Genomic DNA, 21,224 nt, shown 5'->3' with positions numbered 1-21,224 from the left:
ATTTCTCTTCAATTCTTTTCTAGGTGGGCTCCATCACTGGAACAACAAGTGAGGGAAATCCTTTCCAACAGGCAGGACCGTCCCTAGGGTTGGTGTCATCCGGTGCGATAACACTTGGTGACACCCCCTCTGACAATCCCCACAGAATGAATCGGATCTGCGGATTGAGCATAATGGATCAGACTCCGATCCATTATGCTCCCCAATCTGCAGATCCCATCCATCCTGCGGGGATTGTCGGCTTTCCTTACAACTTACCTTTGGTGGAGCGGGTCCAGTGTCACCCCGTATAGGTTGCATGCCGACGATCCCTGCAGGATGGTTCAGATCTGCGGATTGAGCATAATGGATCAGAGTCCGATCCATTATACTCCCCAATCCGCAGATCCCATCCATCCTGCGGGGAGCGTCGGCTTTCTTTACAGCTTACCTTTTCGTGGAGCGGGTCCGGTGTCACCACGTATAGGTTGCATGCTGACGATCCCCGCAGGAGGGTTCAGATCTGCGGATTGAGCATAATGGATCAGAGTCCGATCCATTATGCTCCCCAATCCGCAGATCCCATCCATCCTGCGGGGATCGTCGGCTTTCTTTACAACTTACCTTTTCGTGGAGCTGGTCCAGTGTCACCCCATATAGGTTGCATGTTGACGATCCCCGCAGGATGGTTCAGATCTGCGGATTGAGCATAATGGATCAGAGTCTGATCCATTATGCTCCCCAACCCATAGATCCCATCCATCCTGCGGGGATCGTTGGCTTTCTTTACAACTTACCTTTTCGTGGAGCGGGCCCGGTGTTACCCCATATAGGTTGCATGCCGACGATCCCCGCAGGAGGGTTCAGATCTACGGATTGAGCATAAGGATCAGAGTCTGATCCATTATGCTCCCCAATCCACAGATCCCATCCATCCTGCGGGGATCGTCGGCTTTCTTTACAACTTACCTTTTCGTGGAGCGGGCCCGGTGTTACCCCATATAGGTTGCATGCCGACGATCCCCGCAGGAGGGTTCAGATCTACGGATTGAGCATAAGGATCAGAGTCTGATCCATTATGCTCCCCAATCCGCAGATCCCATCCATCCTGCGGGGATCGTCAACATGCAACCTATACGGGGTGACTCCGGACCCACTCCATGAAAAGGTAAGTTGTAAAGAAAGCCGACGATCCCTACAAGATGGATCAGATCCATCCTGCGGGGATCGTCGGCTTGCTTTACAACTTACCTTTTTGTGGAGAGGGTCTGGTGTCACCCTGTGCGGTAGGTGTCACCCGGTGCAGCGCGCACCCCCCCGCACCTGTCTCGGGACACCACTGCCAACAGGGACACAGGCCGCAAAAAAAAGAAACAGAGGTTCTAGCCTTTTTCTGCCCTTTCTAAGGCAAAGAAAAAAGTTTTAGTACGAGGTCTACTTCCAATTTCTTAGAGCTTGGGTTCTCAGGGACCAAAGGTTTTTAGCTAAGCCTCCAGAGATAAGTATTTTAATGGCGCCTAAACTGTCTTAAGCTGATAATGTCCAAATCATCAATGTATGTTTTGATACATGTATTTTATTTACAGAAAGGGATTAAGGCTACCTAATTCTAAATCCTATGAGCTAATCTTTACCTCGATGACTGAAATGATTGCATGCAACTGTATCACAATTTTACTTTGAGTGAGAAACTTCTAAGAGAAAATTCCTTAACAGCACAATCCGTACTTCCCACGTGTGTTGAAAAAATTCCTCAAGTACTCCTCTGTCATAGAACTGTTTATTATGCAACTTTAAAGAGAACAGGTCATCCACTTTCAAACCTTTTAACACGTAGTGCAGCCAGGACTTTACAGCATCTGTAGCGGTCAGAGGGAGCACAAAGTACTGTGAGAACGTTTGTTCATTGCTGTCTCTGAACCCCTGGAAATACAAAAACACATTCAAAAACAATTATGGGTGGAAAAAAAAAATAATAAAATGTATTTTACATTCAATTGGCAGAAGTTCTGTGGCATCTTTATTAGGTCAAACTTGCTCGTGGCAAGAAAATATCCCCCGTACAATTACACCACCACCACCAGCAGCCTGAACTGTTGATACAAGGCAGGATGGATCCATGTTTTCATGTAGTTTACTCCATATTCTGACCCTACCATCTGAATGTCACAGCTGAAATCGAGACTTGTCAGCCCAGGCACCATTTTTCCAATCTACTATTGTCCAATTTTGTTGATCCTGTGTATTGTGGCCTCCATTTCCTGTTCTTAGCTGACAGGAGTGGCACCCGGTGTGGTCTTCTTCTGCTGTAGCCCATCTGCTTCAAGATTCAACGTGTTGTGTGTTCATAGATGGTATTCTGCATACTTTGGTTGTATGCAGAATACCATCTGGACATGTTTGGGGGTTCTATGTAATTTTCTAGCAAAAAAAAAAAATCTTCTAAACAAAAAGTGTCAGAATTGGCCTGATCTATAACTACTTGGCATCCACCCTATAGTGGTTTTACTGCTACAGGGTGGCCGCTCTGCACAGAATCATGTATATATATGTGATTGTGCATTTCTGGGTGGGGGGGTGCACACCATCCTACCTGTGCTGCCATTGGCTCCTGTAGATGTCAATCACTGGGTCCAGGACAGCGATTCAGCTGACAGGAGAGAGATCTGTGAGCAGGGAGATAAAAACCAGCACATCCCCTAGTAAAACCCAACAATGTACAAAGTTAAATCACTCCCTAACACACACTTAACCATTTGATCGCACCAAATGTTAACCCCTTCCTGTCCAGTGTCATTAGTACAGTGTCAGCACTATTTAGTGTATTAGTGTAACTGGATTTGTCAGTGGCAGTTAGTTCCCCCCAGCCGTACTATCGCAGGCCTGCTATAAATCACTGATTTCCACCATTACTAGTATAAAAAAAAAAAAAGCAGCGCTACACCCAAATTAAATTTACGTCCTTTTTTTTTCCTATGAATAGAGCTTTCTTTCTATGGTATTTGATCGCCTGTGTTTTTTATTTTTTGTGCTATAAAAAAAAGCAACAATTTTGAAAAGAAAAAAAATATATATATTTTTGACTTTTTGCTATTAATCATGTCCAGTAAAAAAATTTACAAAATCAAATTTCATCATAAATTTAGGCCAAAATGTATTCTGCGACATGTATTTACTAAAAAAAATATCCCAATATGTGTAAATTAATTGGTTTACACAAAAGTTATAGCGTTTACAAATGGCGGTATATATACTGGAGTTTTCTGTTTGTTTGTTTTCTTTTACTAGTAATGGCGGGGATCAGCGACTTATAGCAGCACTGTGGCGGGCATTCTGACACTGGGGGGGAACTGACTTGGTGTCACTGACATCCCCAGTGACACCAATACAGTGATCAGTGCTAATAAAAAGGGCAGCACAGTGGCTAAATGGTTAGCACTTCCGTCTGGCAGCACTAGGGTCATTGGTTTGAATTCCAGCCACGGCACCTCCTGCTTGGAGTTTGCATGTTCTCCCTGTGCCTGCGTGAGTTTCCTCCGGGTACTCTGGTTTCCTCCCACACACCACAGACATGCTGGTAGGTTAATTGGCTCCTATCTAAATTGGCCCTAGTATGTGTATGTATGAATGTGAGTTAGGGACCTTAGATTGTATGGCCCTTGAGGGTTAGGGACTGATGTTACATAATCTGGCTGAAAAAAGACAAACGTCCATCCAGTTCAACCATAAAGAACCAACCAAAAAAAAAAGTTATAATCCTACACCCACAGTTGATCCAGAGGAAGGCAAAAAAACCCAGCAAAGCATGACCCAATTTGCTCCTGCAGGGAAAACAATTCCTTCCTGATCCCCTGAGAGGCAATCGGATATTCCGTGGATCAACTTTACCTATAAATGTTAGATCCAGTTATATTCTGTGTATCTAAGAAAGAATCCAGGACTTTTTTGAAGCAATCCACTGAGCTGGCCAGAATCAACTCTTGAGTCTATTCCACATTTTCACAGCTCTCACTCTGAAGAAACCCCTCTGTGTTTGGAGATTAAATTTTTTTGTAAATGTACAATATATATGTAAAGCGCTGCGTAAATTGATGGTATTGTAGTATTGTATATCGTAGTATTGTACCTGAAATAAATAAATACAAATAATAAATAAAATACTAATGGCACTGGGCAGGAAGGGGTTAACGTGGGATGATCAAAGGGTTAACTGTGTGCTGTTTTACTATGTGTGCTGTGTGTCTGTTTCACTGTAAGCACACTGCTTTGTATGGCTGTGCTATGCAGAGCCATACAAAGAAGTGTGCAGGAGAAAACAGGGGAGAGATCTGTATTGTTTACATACAGGTCTCTCCCCGTCGGAGATCGCCGGGTGCCGGCGGGGAATCACCGTCGGTACTCTGTGATTGACATCCTAGGGCGTGTGAGCGGCTTGCACACTCCCCCTACGCGGAACTATATACAGTGGGGCAAAAAAGTATTTAGTCAGCCACCAATTGTACAAGTTCTCCCACTTAAAAAGATGAGATTGGCCTGTAATTGGCATCATAGGTAGACCTCAACTATGAGAGACAAAATGAGAAAAAAAATCCAAACAATCACATTGGCTGATTTGGAAAGAATTTATTTGCAAATTATGGTGGAAAATAAGTATTTGGTCAATATCAAAAGTTCATCTCAATACTTTGTTATATATCCTTTGTTGGCAATGACAGAGGTCAAACGTTTCCTGTAAGTCTTCACAAGGTTGGCACACACTGTTGCTGGTATGTTGGCCCATTCCTCCATGCAGATCTCCTCTAGAGCAGTGATGTTTTAGGGCTGTCCCTGGGCAGCACGGACTTTCAACTCCCTCCAAAGGTTTTCTATGGGGTTGAGATCTGGAGACTGGCTAGGCCACTCCAGGACCTTGAAATGCTTCTTACGAAGCCACTCCTTCATTGCCCGGGTGGTATGTTTGGGATCATTGTGATGTTGGAAGACCCAGCCACGTTTCATCTTCAATGCCCTTGCTGATGGAAGGAGGTTTGCACTCAAAATCTCACGATACATGGCCCCATTCATTCTGTCCTGTACATGGATCAGTCGTCCTGGTCCCTTTGAGAAACATCCCCAAAGCATGATGTTGCCACCCCCATGCTTCACAGTAGGTATGGTGTTCTTTGGATGCAACTCAGCATTCTCTCTCCTCCAAACACGACAAGTTGTGTTTCTACCAAACAGTTCTATTTTGGATTCATCTGACCATATGACATTCTCCCAATCCTCTTCTGGATCATCCAAATGCTCTCTAGCAAACTTCAGACGGGCCCAGACATGTACTGGCTTAAGCAGGGGGACACGTCTGGCACTGCAGGATCTGAGTCCCTGGTGGCGTAGTGCGTTACTGATGGTAGCCTTTGTTACATTGGTTCCAGCTCTCTGCAGGTCATTCACTAGGTCCCCCGTGTGGCCTGGGATTTTTGCTCACCGTTCTTGTGATCATTTTGACCCAACGGGGTGAGATCGTGCGTCGAGCCCCAGATCGAGGGAGATTATCAGTGGTCTTGTATGTCTTCCATTTTCTAATTATTGCTCCCACAGTTGATTTGTTCACACCAAGCTGCTTTGCTTGCCTATTGCAGATTCAGTCTTCCCAGCCTGGTGCAGGTCTACAATTTTGTTTCTGGTGTCCTTCAACAGCTCTTTGGTCTTCACCATAGTGGAGTTTGGAGTGTGACTGTTTGAGGTTGTGGACAGGTGTCTTTTATACTGATAACAAGTTCAAACAGGTGCCATTGATACAGGTAATGAGTGCAGGACAGAGGAGCCTCTTAAAGTAGAAGGTACAGGTCTGTGAGAGCCAGAAATCTTGCTTGTTTGTAGGTGACCAAATACTTATTTTCCCCCATAATTTGCAAATAAATTCTTTCCAAATCAGCCAATGTGATTGTCTGGATTATTTTTCTCATTTTGTCTCTCATAGTTGAGGTCTACCTATGATGCCAATTACAGGCCTCTCTCATCTTTTTAAGTGGGAGAACTTGCACAATTGGTGGCTGACTAAATACTTTTTTGCCCCACTGTATATATGCGTGATTTTGCGCACCCATACCGCCCAGTAGCAGTATTTCTGCTATAGGGTGGCGCGGAAGCGGTTAAAGCAGTGCCAAATAGCAAAAAAATGGCCTGGTCATGAAGGGGAGGGTAAATCTTTCAGAGTGCAGACACTGGTTTGTTCTCAGGTAGTTAAAGGGATAAAAGATGGGAAATGTTCATGGAGTGCAGAGATGGGCTGCATATGTGTTTTGTTTCTTCTTTCTACATTTTGTCTTAACCTGCCCATGAAGCCCATTTGTTGCGCCTGTATCTTAACCCCACACAGCAAGCCCCCTCCCTTATCAAGAATGGGAATTAGCACTCTGTATACAAAACACAGGGGTGAGCATTGGATTGCCTTGCCTCTCCTCCATCTTGTCTTCCCTGCCTGATGAATGTGCAGTTGATATACAGCATGTGGCACAGGCTGGTGTCTGAAGTACTGGACACTTTTATGGTTTTATAGTGTTTGGATAAAGACAACAGGAGGCCAATAAATTCCTGAGGATTCTGTTTCCTTGAAAAAAAAAAAAACTCTTTTATTCGAAACACAACAACACAGGAATGAATGTTTAGTGTTTGCAGCATGCCCAATTACATATTACATAGTTCTCTGTGTATCATTTCTGAGAAAAATGAAGACTGTCATCAGGAACTATTAATGTGGAGCATATTTGGTTTGTGTGTTTGGATAGGACTTATAAATAGCTATTTATATCAGTCTGAAGGACGTGATGTATTTTGTAATATGTAGGTATGGATATCATTATCTGTAAGCCGCTTATCCAGAAACAATATAAACTTACAAAACCGCGCTCGTGACTATCAAACCGCTAACATAAATTACTCGTACTTTACTGAGGCAGCGCTAAATTCCCCCCCCCCCCCAAAAAAAAAATATTTCAATGAACATCTACCTGCAAAATGAAAAAAGTAAAATACACGTCAATCAATACACATAAAACATTTGATACCAACCAAAATATTCAATGTAGTGACAGTGCGAACCCCCACAAAAAATAACATGCCCGTGCCTTTTAAATTCATTGGGCAGCACAGTGGCTAAATGGTTAGCAATTCCGCCTGGCAGTACTAGGGTTGTTGGTTCGAATCCCAACCCCAGCACCACCTGCCTGGAGTTTGCATGTTCTCCCTGTGCCTGCGTGGGTTTCATCCGGGTACTCCAGTTTCCTCCCACACTCCAAAGACATGGTGGTAGGTTAATTGGATCCTGTCTAAATTGGCTCTTGTATATGAATGTGAGTTAGCGACCTTAGATTGTACGCCCCTTGAGGGTCGGGGACTGATGTGAATGTACAATATATATGTGTAAAGCGCTGCGTAAATTGACGGCGCTTTTTAAGTACCTGAAATAAATAAAATTCACTAATCGTTAAATGACCAGTCATATATGTATGAAACCCTCAAATAAATCAATAAAAACACTATGGAAATATATCAAATGTAAAATAAAGTGCATGCGCCTTTAGCTGCTTGCCGGCTGCCCAGAGTACATGTACTGCGGCCGGGCAGCACAGCCAGGTTAGGCCACATACATCGCCTCCTGGCTTCCGGGTTTCAGGTGCCCCTCCCTGCTGACCCATGTCGTGATTGGACACAGCACAAGTTTGTCAGCAGGTTTCAAATTTTTGATTTTGTCTGAAACCTGCCGATTGGCTGTGTCCAATCGCAGCACAGAGTTCTGAAAAAGGAGGGAGGAAAAACCGCAAATTGTGTGAGTAAAAGCAGCACAAGTTATACACATTACACTTGTTAGGCACACTGTTAACCCCTTCATTGCTCCTAGATGTTTACCCCTCTCCCAGCCAGTGTCATTAGAACAATGTACAGATATATATATATATATATATATATATATATAGAGTCATGTCCAAAAATATTGGCACCCCTGCAGATTGCAATTATAAGTGTTTATACATTCGCATGTTTATTTCTTTTGTTTGTATTTTTATGGCACAAAAAAGTGGAGAAACAAAAAGCCAAATCTTAAACATTCCACGCAAAACTTCAAAAATGAAGTGGACAAAATATATTTGGCTATGACTGTGTGAGTGTGTATGTATATCTCTTAGATTGTAAGCTCCAAGGATCCTCCTATCCCTCCTGTATTGAACTGTATTGTTGCTGTATTGTCTCCCGTTATTATTATTATACAGTATTTATAAAGCTCCAATGGTTCGCTCAGCGCTGTACATTACAAAGGGGGACAGAACATGTGACAGAACAATACCAATACAATGCAAAACATGAGGGGATTGAGGGCCCTGCTCTTTCGAGCTTACAATCTAGGAGATATGTTATATTGTAAAGCGCTGAGCAAACTGTTGGCACTATATAAATCCTGTATAATAATAATAATAATATATACATACACACACTAAACATCGCTGATCACCACCATCACCAGTATAGCATCTATAGCTGCGTCAATTCCAGTATATATTCCATAGTTTGTAGACACTAGAACCTTCACACAAACCAAATAATATACACACATTGTTATTTTTGTATTTTTATTTTTTTATCAAAGACATGTAGCCGTATACATTTTTACCTAAATGTATAAAGAAATGTGATTTTTTAAAATATTTGTTATTGGATATGTTTTATAACAGAAAGTAGAAAATATAGGTTTTTTTTTTTTCAAAGTTTTCAGTCTTTTTGGCTTATATAAAAAAAAAATCCAGTGGTGATCAAATTCCACCAAAAGAAAGCTCTATACTGTATATGTAAAAAAAAAAAAAAGCTATATAAATTTCATTTTAGTACAGTGTTGCATGACTGAATAATTGCCAGTTAAAGTAGCGCAGTGATGAATAGCAAAAATGCTCTGGCCATGAAAAGGGTAAAGCCACAGTGGCTAAATGGTTAGCACTTCTGCCTGGCAGTACTAGGATCGTTGGTTCAAATCCAAGCCACTGCACCTCCTGCCTGGAGTTTGCATATTCTCCCTGTGCCTGCGTGGGTTTCCTCCGAGTAGTCTGGTTTCCTCCTACACTCCAAAGACAGGCTGGTAGGTTAATTGGATCCTGTCTAAATTGGCCCTAGTATGTGTATGTATGAATGTGAGATTGTGCGCCCCTTGTGGGTTAGGGACTGATGTGAATGTGAAATGTAGATATCCTAGATTGTAAGCTCGTAAGAGCAGGGCCCTCGAACCCCTCGTGTATCACATTGTATTGTTTTCGTACTGTCGCATGTTCTGTCTCCCATTGTAATGTACAGCGCTGAGCGAACTGTTGGCGCTTTATAAATACTGTATAATAATAATGATAATATGTAAAGCTCTGCATAAATTGACAGCGCTTTATAAGTACCCGAAATAAATGAATAAACCTTCGGAGGTGAAGTAGTTAAATAAAATAATCCAAATATACCACAGAAAAAGTCCATATGTTGGAAGTGCAACACCTTTTCTAAACCAGTCCACATAGACAAAAGTGCATGTGCTTATTACTGCAGGAACTTCACAGAAAGTAATTCTTAGCGATTTTAGTGTCACCCCCAATTGCAATCTGTGCTCTTCCTTCTACCCCGCCACCATGCTCCCATAGAATGGACACTCACCAAAACGCCATTACCCTCTAAATATGAGTGGTCATGATCAGCATACATGAACGCCCCTAATGGCTCCGCTCCTCCACTACATTCCTGTTAGGAATATTGTAGGGCAACTCCGCTCTACAGTTTCCTAAAAGTACATGGACATAAAAGAGAAACATGCCTGCAGGAGTGTAAAATCATAAGTGATTACGTTTATTAAATGGATATTGCACTCACAAAGATGCAGGATCACAGCACCTTTAAACCCACAACAGTACAATCAGTCTGTATATGCAGTAAAGCATGATTGTTATACTCACTGTGGAACCTAAGGGGTTAATCCTCTGCATTGTGTAAAAGTGGTCCTCCCATTCTTCCAGTGTCTCCCTCTTATCTCGGGATAGGAGGTATTGTGTGGAGACACTGCACATGCTCAATGTGGTGTGAATTGCTAGAGAGGTTTTTTTTTTTCTCCTTGGGAAAGTGCATGTGATCAGCACAGGGCCAATCAGCACTGCCCAGACGGAGGTCAGAGGTTCTGCATCCTCCTAGAGAAAACTCCTCCTACAAGCTTTAACCAGTACTCTGCTGAAGTCACAAGACTGCTCTAACAGCTGATGAGAAAAGGTATTTAGCAGTTTATATTTACTAAAATAATTGCATTTCCCTGTTCTGTGTACTGTTGGAGACCAGATATAGTGAATGCAGGGTCCTGGGAGACCAGATATAGTGAATGCCGGGTCCGGGGAGACCCGATATAGTGGATGCAGGGTCCGGGGAGACCAGATATAGTGAATGCAGGGTCCGGGGAGACCGGATATAGTGAATGCAGGGTCCGGGGAGACCGGATATAGTGAATGCAGGGTCCTGGGAGACCAGATATAGTGAATGCCAGGTCCAGCGAGACCCGATATAGTGAATGCCAAGTCTTGGGTTTAGTAACACTTTAAAGATTACTCAGCTGGCATCAAACACAGATTGGGACATACACGATGACTTCATCATGCTTAGGCCATGCCCCTACGCGTTTTGTCAAAGATTGACGTCTTCAGGGGTCACTTAAGTAACAGCTCTGAGTCTGCTTGGGCTTTTGACATTACATCCAAAATGGTGATTTTGAATGTTTGCCCGCTCACAAAGAAATGATCAGTCTAAAAGTCGAATGGTAGATTGAAAATCTGTGGAGGGAGCTGAAAGTTCGAGTTGCCAAATGTCAGCCACCAAACCTTAAAGACTTGGAGAGGATCTGCCAAGAGGAGTGGGCCAAAATCCCTCCTGAGATGTGTGCAAACCTGGTGGCCAACTACAGGAAATGTCTGACCTCTGTGATTGCCAACAAGGGATTTGCCACCAAGTACTAAGTCATGTTTTGTGAAGGGGATCAAATACTTATTTCCCTCATGAACATGCAAATCAGTGCATCATTTGTTAGAAATGCATTTCTTTTGAATTTTTTGTTGCTATTCTGTCTCTCAGTGTTACAGTACCCCTACCATTCCATGTTAGACTGATCATTTCTTCGTGAGTGGGCAAATATTCAAAATCAGCAGGGGATCAAATACTTATTTCCTTCACTGTAAATGCCCCCATAGGAAGCTGCTTCCTATAGGGGCACTGGACAGAGAGGAGGAGCCAGGAGTTTTTGCGGGGGCCCTGAGAAGACGTTATATTGCACAGAGCAGGTAAGTATCAACTTGTTTGTTATTTTAAAAAAATATGTTTACAGCCACTTTAATCTTATATGTTAGGCTAGCTGTATGTACGGATCACAAAGGGAAATGGGTATCTCTGAAAACACTACTGAGGGCGTTATATGCCACAACCTTGATGTAACTGAATGGCTCTGAGTTTACTAAAGCAATGTGTATCATAAGCAATTGCCTTTTTTATAGACTACTACTTTAGGAAAAGCAGCTGTTTTAAAAATTTTGAAAATGTGTTTTAAAATTGCATTAACATGTTAAACCTTACATGAGATTTTAGGGATTGGGTTTACATAAACTTTAAATTCCAGCTATAATTTTTTTTTTTTTTTTACCTTTTGGCCAGGGGTATCACAAGGATCCAGCTTCTGGGCCGATGTACACCGTGTCATTGAAGATTGTGAATTGTTGGAAGGTTCCCAGCACACAGCCTCTGTTCCTGGACTAGTTCTGTACATGCAGAGCACTTCTAGACTGATATTATCTATGTTGAACCAGATTGGAGGTCCATGTGTTGTTTGGAGGGATTTTGCTGATGTCCAAAACCCTTCCATCCTATTACAAAGGATGCTGGTGTCAGACTTGTATGAAGTTCGCTTATTGACACTGGAATTTGTTCTGAAGACCAGCCATGGGGAGGCTAGAGGATCACTGCTGTCTCCAGCTGTAGAGAAGACCTTGTTTGAAATGATGAACAAGGAAACAAATTCAGAGTGCCTGTGCCAGGTAACCATTGATTCATTTATTTTGTCCAATTACTTAGTGCCAACATATTCCACAATACAGAATACTGAATCACAGAGGTCAGTGCTCAGAGCACCTTTCAGCTTGCCATTTACTTTTACATCGATCCATAGCAAAAACTTATAAGCATTTTTTGCTGTGTTGTGCCAAGTTTAGACCACATTTGCAATGCATTTTTTACAGGACATGAGACTTAAAAACTCCACCAAAAACGCAACGTGAGTTCATTTTTATCGTTTTGCTGTGTTTTCCATTCATTTCGATGTGGAGGTGCATTTTTAGTGTGTGTTTTTTTTTTACTGGACCAAACCTGCATATAAAAATGCAGCAAGAAAGATTTTAAAAAACACAGCGAATCAGTGTGAAGAGCTCCATAGGAATACATAGTCACACATTTTTGTAACGCAAATGTGGAAGAAAAACAGATCAATGTGAAAGCAGCCTAAGGGACATAAACAAAAATGTACACCTAGACTGATTTCTCCTGGACGTAGACCAACGGTGATCCAAAGCTCACAGTGTCTTCCTGGCACTGTAACCACTTGCCGCCCAGCCACCGCATATAAACGGTGGCAGGGCGGCGCTCGTAGGCAAAAGCACGTTTTAAAACGTGTGCCTACAAAACAGGTAGGGGGCGCGCGCCTCCCTACCTGTCCCACGGGTGTCAGCAGCGGGTCTCCGCCGCCGGGTCACGGCCGGTTTTTCCCGCGATGAGCGGTGATCACTGACAAAGAGCAGGGCTGCATTGTTTACACACAGCCCTGCTCTGTGACAGTTCGCCGCCAAGCTGCAGAGGGAGAGAACAGTTTTTCTCCCTCGAGCAGCTCCCCCCTCCCTCCCCCCCCCCTCCAGTACACACCCCCACCCCCCAGTAAAACACTCCCCTTACACTGCAAATTCTAAAAATGTTAACCCCTTCCTCCCCAGTGACATTAGTACAGTTTCAGTGGTTTTTTTTCACTGATCACTGTATTGGTGTCACTGGGGATGCCAGTGACCCCAAGTCAGCTCCCCCCCCAGTGTCAAAATGTCTGCCGCAGTCCCTCCATAAGTCGCTGGTCGCCGTCATATGTCGCTGATTGCCGCCATATGTCGCTGATCGGCGCCATTATTAGTATAAATAAAAATTAAAAATCCCAGTATCTTTCCCGCCATTTGTAAACGCTATAACTTTCATGTAAACCAATTAATTTACACGTATTGGTTTTTTTTTTTAGCAAAGACATGTCGCGGAATGCATTTTGGCAGAAATTTATGACTAAATTTGATTTTTGCATTTTTTTTTTACTGGACATGTTTTATAGCAAAAAGTCCAAAATATTGTTTTTTTTTTCCTCAAAATTGTCAGCCTTTTTTTTTATTGCGCAAAAAATAAAAACCGCACAGGCGATCAAATACCACCAAAAGAAAGCTCAATTTCTGGGGAAAAAAAGGATGTAAATTTAATTTTTGTACCGTATTGCATGACCGCGCAATTGTCCGTTAAACTAGCGCAGCGCTGTATAGCAGAAAAATGGCGTAAATTGCAGTATTTATACCATAGTTTGTAGGCGCTATAACTTCCACACAAAGCAATCAATATACACTTATTGGGATTTTTTTTACCAAAAACATGGAGCAGAATACATTTTGGCCTAAATTTATAACCAACTTTGAGTTTACTATATATTTTTTATAGCTGAAAGTAAAAAATATTGTTTTTCTTCAAAATTTTTGGCCTTTTTTTGTTTATAGCATGAAAAATAAAAAGCGCACAGGTGATCAAATACCACCGAAAGAAAGCTCTATTTGTGTGAAAAAAAGGACGTAAATTTCGTTTGGGTGCAGCATTGCATGACCGCGCAATTATCAGTTGAATTAGTGCAGCGCCGAGTAGCAAAAAGAGGCCTGGTCATTAAGGGGGGTAAATCCTCAGGAGCTGAAGTGGTTAAACAGCATACGTGTATAAGGTGAAGAGCCGGCAAATCGTCCTCCCAATAAAAAGTACTTTATTCATAAAGGGTACAGTGTGCAAGTTACAGCATGTACTACCAATTCAAACCTTAAGATGTCCACCCTCTTCACTGTGTTAGAGGAGTACAGGTGCGCAGACAGTTATATAATGCAGAAATGAATTGTATCTGAGCACTACAGGCTGAAAATTATATTACATTCATTTGTAATATTAAGAGCAAATATACCCATCCATTCATGTCTCCATGCTTTATTCTGTTGAGAAATCACTTTGAAAAACACCTCCCAAGCATCATAGTCATAGCCATCTTGAGTAACGGCAGATGATTCATGTAGCATTGACTTCCTGGATTCCATCTGCCCTTAGCTGAGGCATGCATGCAGGAGGGTGTGCTTAGCTGAGATAGAACCTCCTCCAGATGAAGGGACAAAAAATGCCATGAAGACTCCTGGGACATATGACATAATTTTGGCCTAGGCCAAAAAGCAAGAAGAAATGTAAAAAATAAAGTTTTAACCAAGTAAATATAATATATCTTCCTATTGATTTATTAATACTAACAACATAAGGATTAAAAATAGTGAATGCTGATTGAGAGAATTTAGTTCCACTTTAGGGAGGTAAGAACAATAATACAGTGAGCGCTCACAATAGTAGCTATTGCACCAAAAAAAGAACCACAGACCTTTCTAAATAAGCAATGTAAAAAACAACAAGTACAGCGCTAAAACTTATACGGATAATATTCAAAATACAATCGTCCTGAATGAGAAGCAATAAGTAATCAATACATAAAGGTGCCACAGATGGTGATATATGTCTCAGGTGACAGTCCCCGCTGATTATTGATAGGCAGAATATCTATATCCCGGTGTGAATCAAAATAATCCGGTGATGTGCGACCAATAGTAAAATTGCCCACTCACCAGAAGCGCAGTCTTAATGCGCATAACTCAGAAATGCCAGACGTAGAGGTTCCTTTTAAGGTCCAGCCTGGGACGGGATCCTCTCCTCTGCAGATATGGGTACTGGACATGTCACTCAAAAGCACCCTTAAGCGGATAAACTGCGATCGGGTCTGGTCATAGGCTTCCCCCCTCTCTGGTCCTGGTAACACACCTGGGATCCTGGATGGATTTAATTGCTTTGTATTTTGTGGTAAAGGTGATTATTGATTAATTGCATTGGAAAACCATGTATCTGTGAAAGTGGGTGGAAGTCATTTAGGACGATTGTATATTGAATATTATCCGTGTTAGTTTTAGCGCACCACTTTAGGGAGGAACTGGGAGCACCAAGAGGACCTACAACGGAGCAAATCAGAAAAGCTACAAGCATGGAGGATCACTAGTGGGAAGAAAAGTGAGGACCCCAGAGCTGCAGGCCCACTGTGCTAACCACTGAGACAATGTAAAAAAGATAATTGATCACAAATGGGGTTGATTTACTAAAAGCGAATAGACTGTACATTTATTATTATTATTATACAGGATTTATATAGCGCCAATAGTTTGCTCAGCGCTTTACAATATAAAGGGAGACAATACAGCAAAGATACAGTTCAATACAAGAGAGATAGGAGGGCCCTGATCATGGGAGCTTACAATCAAATAGGGAGGGGCTGGTGGTAAAAAAGGTACAGTTGCAAGAAAAAGTATGTGAACCCCTTGGGATCACGTGGAGTTTTGCATGAATTGGGCATAAAATGGGCTCTGAACATCATCTAAGTCACAACAATAGAAGAACACAGTCTGCTGAACATAATACTACACAAACATTAGATGTTGCCATGGTTTAATTGCACATAACATGTAAACATTCACAGTGCAGGGAGGAAAAAGTATGTGAACCTTTGGACTTAATAACTGGTTGACCCTCCTTTGGCAGCAATAACCTCAACCAAATGTTTCCTGTAGTTGCAGATCAGACCTGCACAAGGATCTGGAGTAATTTTGGACCACTCCTCTTCACAAAACCGTTTCAGTGTAGCAATATTCTTGGAATGTCTGGTGTGAATCGCTCTCTTAAGGTCATGCCACAGCATTTCAATCGGGTTGAGGTCAGGACTCTGACTGGGCCACTCCAGAAGGCGTATTCTGTGCTGTTGCAGCCATTGTTTTGTTGAATTACTTGTATGATTTGGGTCATTGTCCTGTTGCATCACCCATCCTCTGCGGAGCTTCAGTTGGCGGACAGATGGTCGTACATTTTCCTGCAAAATGTCTTGATAAACTCTGGAATTCATTTTCCCATCAATGACAACAATCCGTCCAGGCCCTGAGGCAGCAAAGCAGCCCCAAACCATGATGCTCCCTCCGCCATGTTTTGCCAGAATATTGCGACACTGAAACAGTTTTGTGAAGAGGAGTGGTCCAAAATGACTCCAGATCGTTGTGCAGGTCTGATCTGCAACTACAGGAAACGTTTGGTTGAGGTTATTGCTGCCAAAGGAGGGTCAACCAGTTATTAAGTCCAAAGGTTCACATACTTTTTCCTCCCAGCACTGTGAATGTTTACATGTTATGTGCAATTAAACCATGGCAACGTCTAATGTTTGTGTAGTATTATGTTCAGCAGACTGTGTTGTTCTATTGTTGTGACTTAGATGACGTTCAGAGCACATTTTATGCCCAATTCATGCAAAACTCCACGTAATCCCAAGGGGGTTCGCATACTTTTTCTTGCAACTGTAATAACTGTAGGAGGTGAACAGATAGGAGGAATAGAAGATTTGGTAATTAACTGAAGGCAGGATAGGCTTCCCTGAAGAGATAGGTTTTCAGAGATCGCCTACAAGTGAGCAGAGTAGGCGATAGTACACACAGAAGAGTACACATAGCTCTTACAGTATGTTTAGAAAATATTTGTTCAGCCAGGTTTTCAGTATGGGAATAACAAAAAATAAACATGCATACTCACCTAGATGGCTACAGCACATATCTGAGCTGTAACTGTTCCCTACGAACTAGGTGATTACATGACCGCTGATCGCTCGGTTCACAGTCTTCAGTGAGCAGACTGTCAGTCACCAGCTCTCTGCTCTGCCCCTCCAGCACTCACTAGAGCACCAGGAGGAGTGGAAGAAACGCTCAGCACGCCACTAAAAGGCTGAGCCAGCTCCGGTCAGGTGTCTGGGAAGATGCCAAAATTATTGTCGGAATCCTTACAGAGCCTAGACCCGCTCTGTCATGTCAGCTGACATGAGCTGCTGTTGGCTGAATGTGGGTCACAGGAGTGCAGAACTAAGTGCACTCCGGCATCCATTGGGTAGGTATAGCAAAAAGCGCTTTGGCCATATTTCTCCTTTAAAGCCTGCCTACATTTATATTGCTTCAAAATAATTCTCCTTTAAAAGTGGTCCTCTTGCACGTCTTTTGCAGCTGTATTTAATTTATTACCTATATTCAAAAACATGCAGTGATAATGTCGAGCATTAGTATTTATTTATGCCTCCTGGTGAGGTGAGGGCTGGATAATACATGCAAAAATCAAATATTTAACGCTTTTTGCTTGATTCTCACAAGGACATTTTCCCAATTGCTTGTCAGGTGATGAAAATCCTTCATGAAATGAATGCTGAAAAGGTTCTTTTGATGGCAAAACAGAATTTCCAAATGGAGCCTAAAGACTTGCTAAGGAGGATTATAAATCTTGTATCCGCTACAAGCCACAGGTGTGTAATGATAGTTCTGCTGTCTTTCATTTGATGTTCGATTACAGCTATTAGAGAGAACGAATATTGTATAATGCTGTCACAATCCACATTCTCATCACTGTCGTGTAGCAGTTTCTTTGTGGTTTTTTTATCTACAATAATGTGACCCTCCGGAATCATCACTGCTTGTCCTGAGTTTAGGCCAGCCATGCGTTGGCCAATTTTTCCAAATACTTGATAAAAGTTTCATAAATTGAACATTATATCCAACTTTCTAAGTACAAAATCTATTACTGTAAACTATGATCTGTAAAAGTGGGAGTTATTGCTTGAAACAATCTTCCATCTGTTTTAGATCATGTGCTGTGGACAAGTCTTTTTCAAGATTGTTTTAAGTGATTGTTTAGAGTTCAGAAAAACTGCAATCTTTCAAACAAATGCTACTCTCCACAGAGTGTAAACTGAAATCAACTCACACGGCCTAACATAAGACAAAGGTAGAACATGATCAGTCTTCCAATATTGCAGTTTTATCAGTATTCTATAAGGATACGTTCACACTAGCCTTGTTAGCAAGCGGCAGACAGACGTTACGGAAGCGTTTTTACCGTTTCCCAAACTCCTGGGAAAATTCTGCACGTTGCAGCACATGGTGCTGTTCAAACGGGAGCGTTAGCGTCACGTTGCGGCAAAACGGACGCCTCTGGTCGAGTCAGGAGGAGTTGAAGCCTCCTATTCAAGTCTATGGTGCCGCTCTGCAAACACCCAGCCAGCGTTTCCGGTGCGGTTGCGACGCGGTTTGCGGAGCGTTAACACCATTCAAACTTCATTATAGGTGTTTTTAACACTTGGCAAACGCCTAGCAACCTCCGCTAAACCGCACATGCAGCATTTGCGGAGCGTTAAAAATGCTCCGCAAACACCAGACCAACGCTTGTCAAATGCTATAGGGGCGTTTGGCAAGAGTTGGAAAAACAGTCAAGTGTGAACAAGCCCTAAGTCCTATTATTCAACAGGCAAATATTCTACTGTTGATTAACCTCCCTGGAGGTATTCCCGAGTGTAGCTCGGGGTAAAGTTTCAGTACCAAAAGCGGTAACCCCGAGCTACACTGCGCCGGCATCTGTTCTTCACTTACCTTGTCCTGCTCTCCCACGATGTCCCTTCTGCGGTGTCCCCGGCAATGTAATCCGGCGGATGACGGCATCTGTGATCTAGGTTCCGTCCCCTGCAAGCGTCGGGGCGTATGGGGGACAGAACTGGCGGGAAATTTGAAAATGACCAAAAGTGACATTCACTAATACACTAAAATCACATAGTATAACATTCCTGTATCAAACCATTTCACATACATTTTGTCCCGAGTGCTTTGTCCTGTGCCCTGCCTGCATTTGTACCGTTCTTTCTGCCTGGAAACTGAGAAACGTCCATGGCGTCCAAAAAGCGTCCCTGTAGGTCAAAAGCGGTTTTAGACCGGCTAGAGAACAGCGATAGTAAATTAGAACCACTTGCAGAATTGAGTGATAATGATTCGTGGGGAGATTCGTCATCAGACACTGAAAACGATTTTGTGACTTTGCTCAGTGATGTGCAAACTTGGCGCTATATTTCAAATTTCAGTGTTTTTGGTTTGATTATATTATTGAATTAAATTTATTATTATTATATTATTATTTTTTATGATTATTTATTAAATTATAATTTATAATTTCGTGTTTCAAATAGTATCATACCCGGGATGTTTACTAGACTCTTGTTCAGACAGATTTCAGTGAGTTATTCCTAAAAATTACAGGCCTACAATAAAAAAACTATACATTTCCATGCAAAAAAATGTACCGCTTTGAGCACAGAAATATGGACATAATCAGACCGCTAGGGAGGTTAAGGACATACAGTATATTACACCAGTCACTGCGAGCCATCCAAATGCTTTCAGTGACGCATGTATAGTACTTGTCTTGGTCACTTGGATGAATACTGTACTGATTAAACGAAAATGATATGTTCTATTATTGTACGAGAACAGTTTTTGTGCTTGTCCCTTCAGATAATTTCATATGAACTGTCATGATAGGCTCTCGAAAGCTGTGTACTAACGATCAGAGTATCGGATGGTCACTTCAAAAGTGGTAGTTTTCTCATTGTGTGTACTAGTGCCATTGGTACAGTGTCAATGTTTTTTATTAGCACTAATCACTGTATTGGTGTTACTGGGGATGTCAGTGACACCAAGTCAGTCAGTCCCCCCCCCCCCCAGTGTCAGAATGCTCGCCGCAGTCCCACTATAAGTTGCTAATCGCCCCCATTACTAGTAAAAATAGAAAATCCCAGTATATATACTGCCATTTGTGAATGCTATAAATTTCACGTAAACCAATTAATTTACAGGTATTGGGATTTTTTTTTTTTTTAGCAAAGACATGGAGCAGATTACATTTTGGCCTAAATTTTATGACCAAATTTGAGTTTTAATTTTTTTTTACTGGACATGTTTAATAGCAAAAAGTAAAAAAAAAAATTGTTTTTTTTTCAAAATTTTCGGTCTTTTTTTTTTTTATAGCGCAAAAAAAAATGAAAACCGCACAGGCGATCAAATACCACCGAAAGAAAGCTCAATTCATGGGAAAAAAGGACATAAATTTAATTTGGGTGCGGTGTTGCATGACCACGCAATTGTCTGTTAATGTAACGTAGCGCCATAACACAAAAAATGGCCTGGTCAGGAAGGGGGGTAAATCCTCAGGAGGGCAGGTGGTTAAACTGTCTACATAACTGCAGTGCCTGATTGACTTATATCTCTTTATCCGGTATATGGGGAATTAAGATTCTCATCTTGATTGCACCTACTGTGACGTAATGCTCCTTGTACTCTGAATCGACCCATTTCAGGTCTTACTCATGGGCCACTATGAATATACTATATATGGTATACCATGCAAACACAGAAGAAAAAGCTGATGGTCTTACAGGACTTTAATGTTCTTAAAAGGAAGTGGGGGTGGTTGAAATCTGTGCAATAAGGAGGAAAGGAGTTATTGTGCTTGTATTGTTTAAAGAAAAATGCTTGATAAAAACTATCTGATTGAAAAAAAATGAAATATAGACTCCAGGACCATGCCAAACAAAATAAAGTACATAGCAGTATAGCCAGATAGATGTTATAAGTGTCCCTTTTGCACTTTAAAGTGGCGTTCCACCCAAAAGGGGAAGTTCCACTTTAAAGATTGGTCCCTGCTCCCCATTAAGGATTGGCATCTTGGGGAGCGGGTACCCGAAATTGACAGGTACCCGCTCCCACTTCCGCTGTGATCGCCTAGGTGTTTAGAAGCGGAAGTTGTCCTCAAACACCCCCCCCCCCTCCCCGTAGGACACGTGACAGATCCCAGAAGATGACAGGGCCTTTCAGGAAGCTCAACACTACTTGCGCATGGACAGTGGGCACCTGGCTTTGAGGCCGCAAGCTGTCACAGCCGGGTGCCCACACTGAAGATGCCGGTGCCTGGAACACAGGACAGTCAGTGAAACGGGCTGCAGGGAGGACACC

General features: G+C 42.2%; 1 protein-coding gene across 1 annotated transcript in view; it reads left to right on the top strand.

Moving 5' to 3' along the window:
• Window positions 1-21,224, top strand: part of THADA (THADA armadillo repeat containing) — an 870,089-nt gene that overhangs the window by 661,996 nt on the left and 186,869 nt on the right. The window contains exons 32-33 of the mRNA XM_089677843.1: window positions 11,671-12,050; window positions 17,571-17,695. Coding sequence (XP_089533969.1) covers window positions 11,671-12,050; window positions 17,571-17,695 — 505 coding nt within the window. The remainder of the gene's footprint in view (window positions 1-11,670; window positions 12,051-17,570; window positions 17,696-21,224) is intronic.

This window comes from Staurois parvus, unplaced genomic scaffold (genome assembly GCF_062004578.1).
Source record: "Staurois parvus isolate SC_StPar_1 unplaced genomic scaffold, SC_StPar_1.0 ptg000192l, whole genome shotgun sequence".
Classification (NCBI taxonomy): domain Eukaryota; kingdom Metazoa; phylum Chordata; class Amphibia; order Anura; family Ranidae; genus Staurois; species Staurois parvus.
This window is presented reverse-complemented; position numbering and strand designations above follow the sequence as displayed.